Below are 19028 nucleotides of genomic sequence, written 5' to 3'. Positions count from 1 at the left end.
ACCAAACATCTAACAGTCAGAGAGATTTACTGTCTGCCTCCAGGCTAAAGGAGATTGACTGTGGGGCGTGTGGCTTAGCAACAATATTCATGACCCTGGATGGCTGCCAAGCTCCTCGCCGTAGCAAAGCCCCTGCTGTTTTGATGAGAGCCAAACCACTGTCTTTGACTGAAATACAGTACAGTATAATCAGTTCTCCAGTGCCAAACCCCTGCTAATGAGGTCATATGTTCTCAGTCTCTTTCACAGTTCCGTAAGGTTCGTCTAGACTCTATCGATCGAGGTCACCACCTGAAGAGACTGGCTTAGATATAGATTTGGGTTCAAACGGAAGTGTTTGACGAAAACCCACATTTCGAATTGAACCAAAAGTTCCCACCTTCCCAGCCCAGCCCCTCCCCCACCCCTAGCTGTTGTCGACAGCATGGTGCTATGTCTCAGTCAGCAGAGCCTGGCTGTCTCCCGGTCTCCACCTCCCACTCCTCCCACGGCTGACAGCTGCCATGGTCTGCAGTCCTGAGACGTGTGCGTCAGCACCGGACGACTGCTGCCGCGTGCCCCCGGGAGGTTCATGTAGCACGGCTCGCTAACGCGCAGACGGAACACACGAGTCCGTCCACGACTGGGTCTGGCTGCCCGGTAGGGGTCCACCTGTTTGTCCCGTTTGGAGAGGACTGTAGGGGTGAGGGGGACGGGGAAGGGGTGAGGGGTGAGGGGGAATGGGCGAGGGGGGAGGGGTGGCCGGAGAAGGTGGGAGGTTGGTTACTGGGGTTGGTGGGTTGGGTAGACTAGCTGTCAGCAGCTGTTGATAAATGTGTGTGTGTGGGTGGGGATGGGGGATGGGAGGGGGTTGTCTCAGGACAGGGGCTCCGTAATTAAAGAGCTTACCTGTGTGACCAGGCCCACCCTGGGAACGCCTTCCTCCTCTCTCTCATCAGCTCCGGTTCCCTTCCCTGATGTTTAACCTAGCCCCGAGTCCAGGAAGCGCTTGAACCACCGTGCTGAAGGACATGCTTCCCGTTTCAAGGCATCCCCTCCCGTTCAATGTTCCAGTCGGTAAAACATCAGTCGTTAAAGGCACGTGACTGGCCGTGCCTGGGAGCCTTTGTCCTTCATCCAGGACATGCTGTTTTGTTTCTGAAAGGTGTCATCGGAAGGTTTAAAACCAGTATAGTGGGTTCTAGCTAGGTACAACCTGTGTTTGGTTTGTGACTCACACAAGTCAACTCTGGCCCAGCCTTCCGAAGCCTGGCCCAGCCCAGCCTGACTGGTGCTGTGAGCCGCAGTGGTTCTTATCACTAACCTCAAGGAGTAGCAGGGAACATCTGGGCACCATACGCACCAGCAGCCAGGGATAATCTGGCCCAAACTGAACCCACACACTCCCTCCATCCCTCCCTCATTACCTCCTTGTAATGACAAGCTAGGCTATGTTCCGAGATTAAGTCCAGGCGTTCTGATGCGGTTACGTTTAGCATGAGAAGTACACACCGAGTGGTGGTCTGCCCCCGAAATAGCTCCATTTAAGAAGGCCACCTCTCAGAATAGGTTTCAATATGGAGTAGGTTATCTCAGAAATAGTCTGAAGGTTTGGTAGGTGTAACCCAGGCGGGGTTAAAACTATGTTAGGGGCGGTTTGTTGTATTACTTTCCTTTCATACTGTTATCCATCAAGGAGAAATCCGGTATGGTTAGCCGATTTAAGGACAAAACCAACAAGCAACAATTTATTTAGATTTTCTTTTATATATCTTTGTTGGTACATAATCGACTCTATATCCACTCTATTACACAATTGAAAGAGCTGGGATTAAGAGAGCGTGTGCCCTCTTGCTAGTTCAATGCGCTTGTGGTTCTTATTCTAACAACACAAAGTGGCTCCTATTGAATGCCAGCTTGTGGCTTTAGGGTTGCACTGCCTGCAGGGCCGGGGGTTAATCTCTGAAGTAAGCCCTGCCTTGCTGTGATGGGATTGTGTCACTAAAACTGTTGGCCAACTCAATGCCCTGCCGCTTACAGCAAAGGTTATCTAAAATCACCCGGGTCGAAGAGATACCTGTTCACACCCCGGCCAAGCCAATGTTCCAGCGCAGACAATCACCTCATCTCTTCAGGGGATACTGGATGTCTGGCTGGCCTGCTGGCTGGCTGGTCAGTATGTGTGGTGTAATCCTGGCGGTCCTTAAGACGGGGATGGTGTTGTCAGATGTAGTTCCACACGACCCTCCTTCTGACTCCCACGTCACCCCAGAGCTCAGACAGCCTGGAGGCCGGAGTGTGGAAGGTGCTGACAGCTGAGCATTAGAGGGACCCTGCCCTGCACCCCTCCACAGAGCCACAACCGCCAGGCCAGGAATGTCACCCCCAGCCCAGCCCGGCCCCCCACCTCTCGACTGAGGTCTCGACTGGCCTCTTTACTTCCCCCCCCCCCCCCCCCATTTTAGATGCCGTGTTATCATGGCTGCGCAGTCATGTAGGAAGGATGTTGCTGACCAGGCAAGAAGGACAGTTGCTCATGTCTCATCCCTAACAAGATAAGTCCGTGGCACTAGCTAGGTCGAGGTTATGGGCTCCCACTGGGATCATCAGGGACAGTAAGTCAGCGTTAAGGCACACGTAGTTGTGGCTGTTCAGCAGTCCAGTCATGGTGACAGCTGTTTGACGACCTCGTGAGATTGCCTGACAGGGCTTCTTTAATGTTGGGGAATCTTGCAGCATTCCATGACGACATCTGTTCCCCGACTGGCCACTGTGGCCCTCAGATGGGTTCACCTCCTGGAGCTCCCAGGGGTGAGTTTAATTAGGGATTCATGGTAACTCTGCATCTATCTGTGAAGAATGTTTCTCACAGGTTGTTTGTTTCTGTTGTGTGAGTGAAGAGACTCGAGAGAGACCCCGGTCTTCTAGTTGTCTGTGGAGCTCATTCCTGGTCTGGGATGACTGAAAGGCATTCGACTGCCCATCTCTGAGGTCATGTGAAGCAGTATACTGTACTCACTCACACACGCTCTCTATCTCTCTCACACATACACACACACACACCCCTCCTGGGCCCGTCCTGCTTGTGTTGGCAGGAGAGTGTGACATACTGCGGAGTGTAGAGGCTGGTCGAGGAGAGCTGTCCTCTCTGTCTCCAGAGTCCCCATGCTGAGCCTCAGGGAGGCTCCTCAGGAACAGGGATGATCATCTCATTCACTCTTTTACACCTCAGAGGGAAGTTCTACTGTTAGCAAGCATTGCCTTCCTAGAATTCTCACACACACACACACACACACATGAAAGAGACTTGCATAGTGTGGCAGAGAAGACATGGTACCGCAGTGCAGTTATAATCACAAGCAGGGATGCACGTCACACCGATATAATAACCATGCCACACACAGGCGGTCTGGGTGTGGACGGGCCTATCAGGGCAGCTGCATCTCTTCACTCTATAAATATCCAGAGGTCACTGGGTCCTAGAGCCCCCCCTCTCCTCCTGGAAGGCAGCCAGAGGAACACCTGAGAGCATAGGAAAACACTGGTAGCTAGGGTGGGGAAGGTTTCCCTTCACAAAATAAAAAGCTCTTTTATAGTGTTGGTCGTTGAGGAAGGGTGTGAGGTGTGGAACAGGGTATTGAGGTCAGGAAACGGGTATTAGATCTCACAAGATGACTGTACACAGACACACACGGGCATTCACACAATTTCGAAGGTTTCCCTTCAACAGCAAACGGAAAAGGCAACAAATATGTTGCAAAACTGCATATTCGTGTACTGTACCTGTCGCCAGGGTAACGGCCAAGTCCCAGGCCTTGCTTCCTGCTGATAGCTTGGCTAACACAATCTACAAACTACAGTAGCGGATGCTGAGTTCTGCTAGCTTGGTTAAACAACGTACAATCCAGCAGATGCTGGGAGAGATCCAACCATTGCAACAGTTTCAAACACTCCAATTCACTCTCATTCACTTTGGGAAGACATACCCGGTATTCCTACCCCCCACATTTGGAAATGGAAAAGTCCTCTATGCAGCCGATGGTGTGTGGGGACCAGACCACCTCAGTGGGTCGGGGGGAGGATATGGTTGAGTAGAGATATTGTTGGGTTATTCTGCCACATGAATGAGGGCTCTTGTGTTGTCCCCGGCCGCACCCACTCCTCTACAAGCCATGATCTGGAGGGTGCTGGTGAAAAGACCTATAAAGGCTGACAGCAGGAAAAGGATGGGTCTCTGAGCTAAAGTGTGGAGAGAGGCTGTTTCTCTCTCTTTCTAGAGTGAGTTTAATAGAGTGCATACAGGGGGATGGAGGTGCCGTGTGAACAGACACCGATTGAGATGGTCTAATTGGTCCTGCCCCGGAATGTTCTCCTCTCTTCAAAAACTGCCGAGCTGCAAGTCAATGAGGGTGGACATTCGAGGTTATCAGCAAACCTGCCATCATCCTCTCCCCACGCAACCCTCCCAAACGTCCTCAGAGCCAGCCGGAACCACTGTATCACGACTGTGTGTTCCAGCCGAGCTCCAACAAAGGTTGTTAGTGCCAAGGGGTGTTGATTTGTGCCGTGGAGACCTCCTGCGGGGATGGTCGGACTGTGAGAGCGCTGGGTCTGCTTCCTGCTGGCTCTCATACAGCACACTGTCACTCAAGCACCGAGACACACTCCAGTCACACTGGGCACACACACAATGGGCCTGCCTGTCACCATCAGGCCTCCCCCCCCCCCCCACACTCTCTCTCTTCATGCTTCCTTCTCTGTTTCCAAGGCCCGCTGATATCATAGGTCCGACCGGACAGTTCCTCTCCTCTCCTCAAGACAGGAATCATTCACACTACTTCATTACGGCCGTCAGATGAGATCCCTGCACCTTTATCCCTCTGGCCAGGATCCTGAAGCAGCTTTAGAGCATTTATACCGAGAAAGTGATTTAGGAAAAGAGTCTCTTTTATTTCTAATTAATCTCCGCCAATCGGATTAGTTAGTCACAGTGCAGATTAACTTTTTGCTGCGGCATGGGCGATTGGACCGTGCGGTGCCTGGAGTAAGCCATGGCTGACCTATCATGTTCTAACAGTAGCATTAGTGAGGTACAGTGACCCTAAGTGAGGAGCCTGGAACCTCTCCGGGGGGTTAAAGGTCAGCTGTAGGCCTTGTACTTCCGAACTATGGAAAGGGCTTGTTTCCTGCATCAAGGCTGTGTGTGTGTAGGCTATTAGTGTGCAAGTGAATGATGTTAAGTTTGAGAGAGAGAGAGAGTGTGTGTGTGTGTGTGTGTGTGTGTGCTGGCAGGAGCAGAGCCAGTGTGTTGATGAGCCCTAGTGACATGGGAACAAAAGTGTGTAGGTGGGGGTCCGTGTCAGAGGGACAATGTGTCTGTCTGAGTAGCCAGGGGCGGGACAGCCTCTGGGGTGGGGGGGTTAGTAGATACCCTTGAAGGAATTTGTCAAGTATGCTTTGGCATCTCTCTGCCTGACACACACACACACACCGATCTCTGTGTGTGTATCTCATTTGGAGGATGAGGTAATGTCGTTCCCTTCCTGCGGTCCCACAGTCACACTGAGGTGCTGGCTGCCTGGCTCCTCCCTGCTGGGAGACTCTGCTCACCCCAGTGGCCCTCACCACAAATGGGACATGTTTGCTCAAATCTGGGCCACTCTGTGAAAGCTAACATTTGACCTCGACATTTCCCTGGAGCCTGCCTGACATCCTTCCTCATCTGCTCCGGAGCTGTTTCGTTTTCGGTTCCCCGGGCTGTGCGGCTAGGCTGGAAAGCCTCTTTGTCATTGGCTTGTGATGTGTCCATGTGAAGTTTCTCATGCGTGAGTCAGGTGGCTGAGCGGTTAGGGAATCGGGCTGGTAATCTGAAGGTTGCCAGTTCGATTCCCGGCCGGGCAATTCACCCTACTTGCTTCAGGGGGTATGTCCCTGTACTTACTGTAAGTCGCTCTGGATAAGAGCGTCTGCTAAAAATAACTAAATGTAAAAAATGTGTGTGTGTGTTTCAGGTGGCACCCGAGACATCGGCTCAGCCCTGACCAGGATGTGTATGAGGCACCGGAGCATCGAGGCCAAGCTCAAACAGTTCTCCATGTACGTCTGCACCATGTTCCTACTAAGAGTAGAACCTTCCAGCAGAGAGGGTCATTAAAGTGAGACATCAGAGAAGGAGTCTATAGAATGTGACCTGACGATTCGGCCCCTTTCCCAGAATTCCCCGCATACAGACACACACACACAGACACTCCCACACTCTGTCTCTCCCGCACACGGCCTCACATAAACACTCTCACCCAGGGGTCTATCTAATTTCGTGTGGCATTTAGCAGACATTCCTGCTCCGTCTCCATAGCCCAGTACGGAGCAGGCACTGGGACCCTGGGGAGAGGTGTCTGCTCACCACACTCTAAAATAGGCTCCCTGAATACCCTCAGCTGCCTGGCTCACTCCCTCTCTCTCACACACACACACACCCTCACACGCCTGTACACACAGTAGTCCTGGTAGTAGTAGTAGTAGTAGTAGTCATAAAAGTAGACCATAGGGAATTCATCATATCTTTATACCTCCACACATCCTGACTCACTCCACACCCTCTGTGAACCTTAACCCCTCCCCCATCCACATACCATCCCCTTCCCCGGGCACACCCTAACTGCCCCTCCCCTGACCCGGCCTGTTTGTGACTGACAGACAGGACTGTAGACCTGGCAAAGCTGAATGAACAACATGACTCATATTTATAGCCGTCTCCTCGTGTCTGTCTGTCGCTTTAACACAACAGAGCCTTACAGCACCTTCGGAGCATTCACTCACCTAATCATTTATTCATTCATTCAGTTGAGACGGAAGGCAAATTAGTTCATGGTGCTCAATGTGTGTTGGTACTAAGACATTAGATATCCTCGGAAGCTTGTGTCCCTATATGTGCTGACCCTGTTTTCTGCCTGTGTGTGTGTGGATGTGTGTGCGCTCCAGGGCATTCCTGGACTGCCTGATCAACCCACTGCAGGAGCAGATGGAGGAGTGGAAGAGAGGGGCCAACACTCTGGACAAGGACCACGCTAAAGGTACACACACACACACACACACACGACCGTTCACACACACATTTATACATGTACACGCACACACACACACACACACACACACCACTATCAAGACCTGACCATGTCACCTCTTTCTCATCAAAACTCCAGTCACACTTGTCTGATGTGGTCTTTGTGTTGTTCAGAGTACAAGAGAGCTCGCCAGGAGATCAAGAAGAAGTCTTCAGACACCCTGAAGCTGCAGAAGAAAGCTAAGAAAGGTAACCCCCCCCGTCCCCTCCCCCTGTCCCCCTTCCCCTCCCCTCCTCCAGGTCAGCGGTCAGGTCAGGTCCTACACCGAGGCTGGATGTTATGGAGGAGAGCCTGCTGCTGTCAGGGTCTGTGAGCGTCAGTACACAGGGGCACGGTGGAGTCTCTCCAAACGAGCTCAGGGAGGACTGGCTTCCCGAGCCCCGGACCCCTCGGTCTGGTTCCACATCATTACACTGAGGACCCTTACATAACAGCCCGGCATCTCTGTACAACCTGCAGAGTACACATAGGAAAGCACTGGAAGTACTGTCATTACTGCAGGATGGAGATGGTAGAGCAGGGACTGTGCAGACTTAGGACAGCAATCCTTTGTTTTTAAAGCACAAAGATGTTCTGTTTTGTGATATATATATTCCTTAAACATTCCTTTCCCCCCTTCCCTCCCATTTATTTTTCTTTTCTTTTCTAATGAAAGTGATCTAAACTCGCCCTTCTACTAAAACTAATTAGATGGAGTTCATTCTCGTCATACTGTCTGCCACACACTCTGAGCCTGGGCCCTGCAGAGGCAGAATTTCGTTGTCCTGATAAACATTAACTGTAGGGTCTAGTGCCACGCGGTAAACATTACCTTACTTGGTAAACAAACAGACGCTTTGGAGAACTTCCTGTCTGAGTCCGTCTGGCTGCACCAGCAGATCTGCATTACTCTTAAGGAGGAGCACCATACTTAGACTGATGTCTGATCAACGCTGGATCAAAACCACATGAATCCAAATAGTCCTGCGGGGGTTAAATTCACAGAGCTTCCCGGTGCCTCCAGGACAGGGTTATGTTCGCTTGATGAACGCATGCGTGACAAATCCCGGTCTAGACAGAGTTCACTGAACATGTTTCTCCTCATCATACTGTGTTTGAGCTGTGCTGGTTTCCCCAGCGCCCAAGCGCTTTACGCTGTCGACTGGTACACTGACCACAGGCACACTGAGGGCCTATTCACACTCTACAGACACAGTCAAATAGAGTTCTGTCTTTCTGGAATATGTGTTTACCAAGTCTATGGACTGACTGATGTGTCACCTGAATGGCCCTCTACAGTTCTGCTAGCTACTTGCTCTGTAGGTTATGTTCATTCAACGAATCCTTCAAGGGGGGCCGTTTAGGACCCGATTTATTGATCAAAACCTTTTCCCTCCCCGCCGCTCCTGTGGGCCCGGGTCGCACCCCGGGGCACCTGTCCGAGCAGCCCACGCCCTGGGTAAGTCTGGCAGGCCTCACGCCCCCCGTGGTGCCCAGAGACCCGGGGGACACATCCCCATACTCTACGTTGGCCTCCTCCTCTCGTCTCCTCCCCCCTTCTAACTCTGCTACACGGCTCTGGAGGCGTACAGAGGGGGAGGGGGGGGGGGGGGGGGAAACAGTGTCAGACTAGCCTGTCCAGTTCAAACTGTGCATTAAGATGGAAGGAGACGAGTAGAGGAAGCCAATCGAGACTATTGAGATGACCCCTCCCCCACCACCACCACCTCCCCAGTCTCCTCTGGGCAACGTCAGAGCACGTTCATGTTGGATGTGTCCTTGTGTGTGGCTCCGTCCTGCTCCCTGTCCCCTCTGTGTGGTCCGGTCACACCACCCTCATCCCTGCTCCTCTGCCTTGCCGTAGGGTCAGAACCTGCTTTGTCCATGTTCCTCCACCGAGTGCCTTTCTGAGGCCCCCCCCCCACACACACACACACACATATGCACACACACACACAGGTCATTAGCAAAGAAGAACACACAGGGCTGATTCTCCCCCTCCCTTCCCCCAGGCCTCCTAATGACTGAAGGTGTTGTGCAAACACAGAGCGAGGAACATGCGCCGCATTCAGATACGCTTTCCTGTGGGTCTTCTCTATGGGCACTGCCGTCCCTTTGACAGGGGCAGAATGGCCCGCACTGATTGAAGGACGCAATCGCTGCATTCATAAATTGGGACCTCTCGACCACGCTGAAGCAGGGATGATCCTCCCAGACCAGGCTGTGTCCTGCGTGCCCGGACGTGCTACGGTCCACGGCCCCACCATGCTCGTTGGGCAGCGCCCACGCCACATTAGAGGCAGATAGTGAGACACTGTTCTGCGTCGAGATCCTCGGTCCCACTCCTCCCCAGAGGGAAGGACCAGAGTCACATTTTTTCAATCCAGTATCCAGGTCAGGCCCCTCTACCTATCTGGTTGGGAATCTTTCCCACAGAGCCCCTCTGTCTCTGGAGAAACGGCTTGGTGTGTGCACGTTTGACGTGGATCTCGTGAGGGCGGTGTCCGTGTGTCAGGTCCTGGGACTGGCACTAACTACTCAGCACGGATAAAGGTTCCAGGAAAGCTACCATAGTGGAAAGGATATGGCATGTTTTACCAGGACGTCCATGCCTTTCCAACATGGCTGTCTGTCAGAAGGCTCCCCTCTCGTATGAATGAGTGGATGAGGGGGCTCTGCCATGTTGTGGCCTAGTTTCCTCTTTCTGAAGACGAATTAATCAGTTCTGATCTGGATTACCTGGCCTATATCCAGCAGGCCACTGTCTATTCACAGACAAGTTACTTAGCAGGGTCCTTACATAGCATACCTACCACTAAGTCCTTAGGTAGCATAGCATAGCTAGTGCTCGGGTGGTGTAGTGTAGCTAGTGCTCAGGTAGCATAGCTAGTGCTAGATTCTCAGTATAACATAGCACCGCTTGTACCGATCCATGGACTTTCCTGCTCATAAGCTTGTTTTCCTGCAATAAGGATTGTGATTGTGTGTCAAGGCTTTAGCGATCCAGTCCTAGCAGTCTCTCCCCCAAGCATTAGCTAAAGCATTAGCTCCATCAAGCTAATACTCCGCCTGTGGCTCCCCAACTGTCTGGGTGTGGACGTGAGTCACCCGACATGACGGTGTTAGTCATGTTGCTACAGCAAATGCTGCATCCTTTTGTGTTCACCATTAACTTCAGTTAACCCATCTGATGCACTCAGTAACCTCCCACCCCCTGCCCAGCCCACACACCCTTCCCTGCCCACACACCCTTCCCTGCCTGTCATTAAAGGCCCTACGGGAGGCATCAACATGTATAGTGTGGGCTGGTCGGTCACTCTTTGTCTTTGTGCAAACGGATGGTTTGTATATGGTATTGTTGTGTAGGCTTGGTACTATATGTACTAAGGCAGCAGCTGGTTCTGGGACAGCCTGAACCCCCCTCACGCTCTGCTGGCATGTACGTCCAGTTTAGACTTTGGATCAACAGCTGGTTGACCAAATATTTATTTTTATGGTTCGAATGGAACTTAGTGCGCATGATGTCTGCTTGGACTACTTGGAATGATGCATTTTCTTCATTTTTTCTTCAGTTCAAACCAACTCTAGTTATTTCAATTTATTTGGCTTCAAAAGAAAGTTGTGTTTAGTCGGTCCTTCGGTAGCTCTTGGCATTATAAAACCCAACCCTCAGTTCCAGGGAGAGGAAAAAAGCTCTCCAAATGAAAGCAGTCTGAGCCTCTGAGCTGTCGTCTGTGGTTTGGGGATCGAGGAAGCAAACAATCTGGCCCTTGTCATTGAGTCTCAGACGAGCTGGAACAAGGCAGCTCACGTGAGGCTTAGCGACAACAATATCAACAACACACCCAGACCGTTCCACCACGGGGTATCCCCCAGTGTATGATGGGTGTGTAGTCTGGTACGTGATGCAGAAGGGGATCCCTCTGCCTTATAGGAGTTAGGGCAAACTCGGAGGTGAAACTCCAGCCACCATGGAAATGTAATTGTATATTTGCGTACTCGAAAGCTTTTCTTGGACCTCGTCGGAGCATATACATTGTGAAAGCGTAGCGAGAGATTTATGCCGTTTGACCACAATTGTGAGTTTCCAGTCCTGGTTTCACTCTTCTCTAATCATACTGTTGGAGAAAAACTGACAAACATAAACATAGCTCGCATTTTTCAGAGCGGGCTGGAATGGAAGGAAAACCAGAGTGGGACATGTTTGGATTCCCTCGATGGAAATATCCTTCATATATCCCTTTTATCCATTCTGTTAACGACCCAAATCATTTCCTCTTCCAAAATGTCATGTGTGGTTCTGCCTATTGAAGCGGGAATGATACCGCCTCAAGAAATAACATTGCACCCTCTCGTTGAACACGCGGTCTGACTGTCTTGACTAACATTGAGCAGTGCAGCGTGAGGGTCGTGTCTGGCTGTGAGGGCAGTGGCTGTTGACATGGAGTTAGATACTACCCTGAGAGGGGTGGGAGTGGGACTGACGCCAGCCAGCGAGCCAGGTCTCAAGTGGTGATCTCTGGGGGTGGGGGGGCAGAGCAGGAGTGATAGCTAGAGTGGATCCCTCTGAAGTTGTAAAGAGCTATCTCTGTGCTCCCAAGCTGCCTCTCAAGTAGTCACCCTGGACCAGCTTGCTGACTGTGTGTGTGTGTGTGTGTGTGTGTGTGTGTGTGTGTGTGTGTGTGTGTGTGTGTGTGTGTGTGTGTGTGTGTGTGTGTGTAGGTCGAGGAGACATCCAGCCCCAGCTGGACAGCGCCATGCAGGACGTGAGTGAGAAGTACCTGCTGCTGGAGGAGACGGAGCAGCAGGCGGTGAGGAGGGCTCTGATAGAGGAGAGGAGCCGCTTCTGCTGCTTCGTGTCCATGCTCAGACCCGTGGTGGTGAGGACGCTGGCCTGACTCTCTCTCACACACACACATACACACACTCTCACACACACACACTCACACACGCATATATTCACACACATTCACACACGCATATATTCACACATACACACACTCACACATACACACACACACACTCACACACATACACACATTCACACACGCATATATTCACACATACACACACTCACACATACACACACACACTCACACACATACACACATTCACACTCGCACATACACAAACTCACACACATACACACTCTCACATACACACTCTCACACAGACGCACACACTTCGTCCCTTTAAATACGTATGTCACACGACCTAAAACACATTTGTCTACGTTGCGCTTAATAAATCGCTCTAGAATGACACGTGACATGTTTGACAATGACAATGTTTCTCCCTTTCCAGGACGAGGAGATCTCCATGCTGGGTGAGGTCACCCACCTCCAGACCATCTCTGATGACCTCAAAGCCCTGACCTCCGACCCCCACAAGCTGCCTCCCGCCAGCGAACAGGTCAGCACCCTCACTCCCCTCCCATGTAAACCTGACTGGGCATGGATGGGCTGAAGTCATAGGAATATTATTTTAGCATTATTAGTAAGTAGCAATGTTACCAGCAGCCCCATACAGATACAGAAATGTATTCATCACAGGACCACTACTCCCAGGTCTGTATGATAGCTAAAGATGTTCCATCCTCTCTCTGTGCACCTTCAGTGCTCAATCCACATTATCTAAGACAACCTGCTGAAGAGTAATCCTGCTAACTCATCCTTCTCCTCCCTTCTCCTGCTCCTTTTACCTCCGCCTCCTCAGGTCATTCTGGATCTGAAAGGTTCAGACTACAGCTGGTCCTACCAGACTCCTCCCTCCTCTCCTAGCAACACCATGTCCCGGAAGTCCAGCATGTGCAGGTAGGGCTCTTGACGGCCAACCACAGAGCAGATGGCCTCCTGCTAGGCTGGTGTCAGCCTGCCCCCTAGCGATCGGAGTGAAGAACTGCGGCCCAGAGAAATCCGAGGCTGTAAAATGAATTCTTTTGTAGAGACGCTCCTTACCTGTGCAATTCTAGGTTGAGGATAAGGAGATGTGTTAAACCCTGTCAACACCTGCTCCCCACGCCTGAACCTGCATCTGCAGTGTGTGCTGTGGTGCTTGTGTTTCCCCCTGCCTGCTCCACTTCCTGTCTCATCCACACGTTGCTGTTCCTTGCCTGTGTACACAGATGTGTCGTCGTTTCACATGGCATGACAACAGTGGTTGTGTTCCATTTTCACATTTGCCTCGAGCCGAGCATGTTTTATATTTTAGTTTTGCAGTATCCCCTTACCAAATGTATTCACGTGGTATCAATTTGACCATACTTAGAAACTTACAGACACACACACACACACTTTAACTTATTCACAAAGAGTAATTACTCTTTGTAGAAGCCATGAACCATGACAAGTGATTAAAGGGATGGTGCACTCATCATTTCATCACGTCTGACGTTCTTTTCAGTTTCTTATCATTTACGTTTTGGACTGGCTCAATCCCAGTCCCTGCCTGCTGCATCCAGTGTGTGGAGTGTTAATGGTCACCCTCCCCCTCCCCCCCCCCCCCCGTGTCTCCCCCACCCCCCTTCCTGCCTGCCTCCCCCCTCCCTTCTCTCCATAAACAGCAGTCTGAACAGCGTGAACAGTAGTGACTCCCGCTCCAGCGGCTCACACTCTCACTCTCCCTCCTCCCACTATCGCTACCGCAGCTCCACGCTGCCCCTGCAGGCCCCGGCGGGGCGCCTCTCCAGCATCTCCTCCCACGACTCGGGCTTCATCTCCCAGGACGCCTACCACTCCAAGTCCCCCTCACCCATGCCCATGGAGCCCCTGGCACAGGTGAGACTACACGACCCACGATGCCGCTGAGGGACATGCCTTAGCTGAAACGACGCAGCCTACACGACACTGACGGACACGCTCCACGTGAGCCTACACTACCCACAAAGCACCGTGTCCACCAGTCACTCGATTCCCTATGACGGAGTGCTGCTTTCTCAGACAACAGCTACTCCCCCAAGCCCCTCAGGCTGAGACTGAACTAGAGTGCAGTTTTAACAGGGTTACTGTCGTGGCAACAAACAACCCAGATAGAGAGAGATCCCTTCAAACGTCCCAGCAGACACACGGACAGTGCCCTCTACTTCTCCCTGCCCCAGGCTTCACTGCTGCTAACAGACACTGCTTCTCCGCTTAGTTCGCTTCTCCTCTTAGCCACAAAAAGGACAATTCATGTCAAATTATTCTTGTCCTCTAAGCCAGTGGGGTTCACCTCCAACTCTGTACTAACTTTGCTGACAGCTCTGAGAAACTGCTGCTCCCTTCACCCTCTAACCCTCGGCTTCCTCTCTGCTGTCACCTCTCTGCTGTCTGCATGTCACTGTGTGTGTGTGTGTGTGTGTGTGTGTGTGGTGTGTGTGTGTGTGTGTCACGCTGCTCCAGCCTTGCCCCAGCTCTGGCTCCTCCGAGGCCTCTGAGACCAGCCAATCAGACTGCAGCTCCCCCACCTCCCTTGGCTCCGCCTCCAACTCAGGCACTGCTGCCGCCTCTGCTGAGAAGGTGAACCACGCCCCCCTACCACAGGCTCCTCCCCTAGCCCCGCCCCCCCCGGGGCATGAGGACGAGGCCATGTCCTCCCGGCTCAGAGCTTCCCTAACCCAAGCCATCACACTGAGCCCACACGGCCCTGACCAACAGATGTGGGTCATACACACTCATCACATGGGGTCCCGCTCGCTCACACACACCTTCCTGTTTACTCCTTGTGTTTTTTCAGTTTTGTATTCATTCTTTTTTATTATTATTGTTGCGTTTATCATTTAGCCAAACGTGTATTTTTTGTTGATTTAATTTGATTCTGTAATTCCTGCCATCTTACGTTTGTGTTTTGTGTTTGGTCATGTTTGGTCCCCTCCCCCACACATGCCCAGTTCTCTAATGGCTTCGACCACTACGGGCCGTCCGAGTCAGCCTACTTGGTGGGCGGGACCTCGTCGGCAGGGGCCTACCCCTTCTACCCCGCCCCTTCCTCCTCCTCCATCACCACCACCTCCACTTCCTGTTCCCAGCGCTCGTGGTCACGGCCTTGCTCTGCCCTTGTCCCTGACTCCTCCCACTATTGCACCCTGGGACCCAGCATTGTCCCCTCCTCCTGTGTGCCCAGCTGGAAGGTTGGTTCATCCCCATCATCCTCATCTTCCTCACCTGTCTCTCCTATCCTGCTCTCTACGGCTCTGGCCACACAGCCGGAAGCCTTATATATATACACACAACATGTGTAGAACGTGACTTGTGGAGTTCCTCTGCCTGGTGCTGATGGCTTGTGTGTGTCTTCCAGGACTGGGCCAAGCCCGGGCCCTATGACCAGCCCATGGTGAACACGCTGAGGAGGAAGAAAGACAGGGAGCCTGTAGACCACAGCCCCCACTCAGCGCCAGGCCCCGCCCCCACCGGCCTGCCCCCCCCAGCCCTGGAGGAAGACCCCCAGAGAGCCAGGAGCATGGCTGCCCCACCCAAGGTAAATGTTTTAGTTGGCGCTCCCACCATCTCTGTCTGATGTAGATTTGTCTTTTTCTTGAGTGTGTTTGTGTGTTTATACGTGTGTGTTTTGTGTGTGTGTCTCCAGGTGGGGGATGTGGAGGCCCATGAGCAGCTGGCCCTAGCCCTGTCCAGGGGGCTGCAGCTGGACACCCAGCGGTCCAGCAGAGACTCTCTGCAGTGCTCCAGTGGATACAGCACCCAGAGCACCACACCATGCTGCTCTGAGGACACCATACCTTCCCAGGGTGATGCTCACACACACACTCTCACACACACACACACACACTCACACAAAACACACACTCCTGGGAGTCTAACCTGCGTCTGTGTCTCCAGTGTCGGACTACGACTACTTCTCCATGGCGGGGGACCAGGAGGTGGAGCAGCAGGACTTTGACAAGTCCTCCACCATCCCCCGCAACAGTGACATCAGCCAGTCCTACCGCCGCATGTTCCAGGCCAAGCGGCCCGCCTCCACCGCCGGCCTGCCCTCCACCGGCGGCCCCGTCATCATCACCCCGGGCACCGCCACCATCCGCCGCACCCCCTCCACCAAGCCCTCTGCCCGCCGCGCCGGCGCCCCCGGGGGCGGGCCCATCCCCATCCGCACGCCCGTCATCCCCGTCATGATCCCCACCGTCCCCGACCTGCCGGGGCTCTACACTGGAGGACCGGAGCTGGGGGCGGCGTTCGAGGAGGCCCGGAGCCCAGACTCACCCACCCTGGCTGGGGAGGAGCACCTGGGTGTCCTCCCTGTGGCCTCCTGGAGCGGACAGGCTTCCACCAACCCCCCCGTGACCCTCCTGCAGCCCCTCCAGGTGGGGCAGGAGGAGCTGGAGGGGTACCTGGAGGAGGAGGCCCAGGGGGGCAGCATGCTGCTGGCTATCAGGCGCGGCGTGAGGCTGAAGAGGACCCAGACCAACGACCGCTCAGCACCACGCATCGCCTGAGAGAACACCGCGCCACGCTGTGCCACCCCAGAGGACTGGCATCTGTCTGCAGAACACCCTGTAACACTGTTATTGGCTCCCTGTGTATAGTATTCTATCCTGTTTAGTCAGCTGTTGTAAAGGTAGAGCAGCCATAATTAGTGGCACACATGACTGCTGGTACTGGTGTGTGTGTGTTCAAACTGTCCATCCTAACTGTCCAATCCCGAGTCTGAGAAGGCTTGAACAGACCATTCAAAAGGAGAGAGAGCTCTCTTAAGTGCCCAGACACAGGACAGAAATGGTCCTACGCCCAATCACAAGGACATAAATGGTCCCACGAGGGCCCAATCACAGGACAGAGCGGGCTTCCTTGGAGAGACAGTTCTCAAACTGCTCAGTCAGAGAACAGACAGGGCTCTCTAACAGCCCAATCAGACGACAGAGGGGTGTGGTTCCAGTAGCTGCAGCGTGTGGGACTCCTCCCCTCAGTGAAGCTATATGCTGGTCACACTAGAGTACCACAAGCACAGAGATGCAGATTTCAACATGAGACATGGGAGAAACAATGAATCATCTTAAGTTCGTTTTAGAGTGCAGTAGGCTGTATAAATGATCAAGCAAGGCATCTCCTCGGTTGCCATGGCGTTTGTTCACGCCCCCTTTAACCCACCACTCCCCCTCCCTGCTTGCTCCAAGGTGCCGAATTACTTCAAGTAAGCTTTCAAAATGACTGAGTGGAAACTCCACGTAATGATGCGTTGCATTTTGTTCCTCGATCTGTATTTAGTTACCCAGTCTGTTGGGGTGTAAACTTATTTAGTGTTGTGGTTCCCATAATATCTGCTCTGCAACACTTGCTTTGTAGCATGCATTATGTTTCAGTATTAGAAATCTATTTGAATATAGCATTTATTAGCCTGTCCAGTGCTAACCAATTCTGCTGGTAACAGCCAACTATGTACATTTCCAACAGACGAAAGGTTGTGCCATGGTGAAGCTGAACATTGTATGCTAATTATAGGAGGAGGATGAAGGGTAGGTTATCACATTGGGGGAAGCGTGAATTGTGTTTAAAGTGAAACGTGTTTTAACTTCAATTTAAAGGTTGCATTTGATTATGCCTTTTTGCTATTCAAGTGTCATTTTCTGTTGCGCTCATCAACCAAGTGAAACGCGTGGTGCAGCCTTACCTCCGGGAACTGCTCATTTCTCAGTGGCTTGTCCTACTAGAGGCTAAAAACAAATAGCCCAGTGTTTATCAACTTCTCTCGGTGGAGGTGATCCGTGTATAGCGAAGATCTGGACACCCTGGTCCCGCGAAAGCACTGAATCCTGTTGGCAGACGCGATAGACTGTAAATAACACTGAAGACCAGGAACTCACAATGCTAACTTATTCTGTTCTCAGCCCTCTATTTGTATACCTGATAACAGAGTATGTTTAGTCCTTGTCCCTATGCATGTGCCCTCATATAAAGTTGTATATTAGTTTCTATATTCTGGTATTTTCTCTGTTCTCTCGTTGGTTGTCCGCAGCTCCACTGTGAGAAGCGGGGAAACAGGCTGATGTAAGCTCTTGCCACCGTGCCCTCTGGTCAGTGTCAGATGTTGAAGCTGTTTCTTTCGTCGTTTCTTTTGTGTTGGCTTGTTACAAAATCCTCATGTTTGTGTCCGAACTTGTCACTTCCGAATTCAAAGTAGGCTAGTATTCTCACCACCAGACTATTGGATGCTGTCTGCATATGATGCTAAACTATATTTACTTATTTTACCTTCGGCTATTGATAGCACACGTATCGTAACTGTGTCGGATGTCTACTCTGACTTGCATTATTCTATTTAATTACAAGAGCATATCTAGATTTTTTTAAGTTGCCAAAAATGTATGTGTAAAACGATTCTAATAGTTTGAAGAGAGTTTGTGTTTTTGCGTATGGTTAAGGCAGATAGTCCTGTTAGGAAAACTGTAGCCTACTAAACCTTGTTTCTAAAATCTTAGTTAGAAGTATATACGAAGGGTGGTCCTTGTACTTGTATTATGTCTGTACTGTTTCTCTGCTTTGGCATATAATAAATGAGAAAAGTTTGAGTCTGTCTGATCGATTGTCCTTCAACGTTGAATCATATCTGTTATTTAAAGAAAACATGCTTTTTTTCTCAGATGCGATCTCCTTCACCGACCTCTAGGGGTCCGTGTTCCCTAGTATTTGTGGATAATCACTCATCATCGTATTGGACTATTGGGCGACAATATCAAACATCAGAGTGAAACATTAAATATGAGCAGAAAGTATTGTCCAAGATGTGGACAATAGACAGTAAGCAAGGATTTTATAATGTATTAGTGTGAAATAAAGTAGATTTCCCATAATGCAGTAGCAGATATATGGGTAGTGTAGTCCATGAAAATGCAACATCAAGTGTTTCTATTGTTTAGTTCAGCGTTAGGCTATATGTCCAATGACGTCAAATGTAGGGCTCGTGCATAGATCCTTCGCACAATCCGGGGCAAGAGATGGATTTCCTACGTCATGAAAA

The 19028-nt window shown here is 51.5% G+C and overlaps 1 protein-coding gene across 4 annotated transcripts in view; it reads left to right on the top strand.

The window, feature by feature from the left end:
• Nucleotides 1-18579, top strand: part of mtss1lb (MTSS I-BAR domain containing 2b) — a 36870-nt gene extending 18291 nt beyond the window's left edge. The window contains exons 4-15 of one of the 4 annotated variants that reach the window (XM_062465219.1): nt 5991-6075; nt 6961-7052; nt 7217-7291; nt 11805-11962; nt 12387-12494; nt 12798-12895; nt 13729-13858; nt 14462-14578; nt 14950-15189; nt 15357-15536; nt 15645-15804; nt 15896-18579. In XM_062465219.1, the coding sequence (XP_062321203.1) occupies nt 5991-6075; nt 6961-7052; nt 7217-7291; nt 11805-11962; nt 12387-12494; nt 12798-12895; nt 13729-13858; nt 14462-14578; nt 14950-15189; nt 15357-15536; nt 15645-15804; nt 15896-16509 (2057 nt within the window). In that variant the 3' untranslated portion in view covers nt 16510-18579. Of the gene's footprint in view, nt 1-5990; nt 6076-6960; nt 7053-7216; nt 7292-11804; nt 11963-12386; nt 12495-12797; nt 12896-13644; nt 13859-14461; nt 14579-14949; nt 15190-15356; nt 15537-15644; nt 15805-15895 lie in introns of all 4 variants that reach the window. The other 3 variants (XM_062465218.1, XM_062465221.1, XM_062465222.1) reach the window with 3 other exon arrangements.
• The last annotated feature ends 449 nt before the right edge of the window (nt 18580-19028 follow it).

The sequence above is a fragment of the Osmerus eperlanus genome, chromosome 7 (assembly GCF_963692335.1).
Source record: "Osmerus eperlanus chromosome 7, fOsmEpe2.1, whole genome shotgun sequence".
Classification (NCBI taxonomy): Eukaryota; Metazoa; Chordata; class Actinopteri; order Osmeriformes; family Osmeridae; genus Osmerus; species Osmerus eperlanus.
Note: the sequence above shows the minus strand (reverse complement) of the source record. Positions and strands in the feature narration are given on the sequence as shown.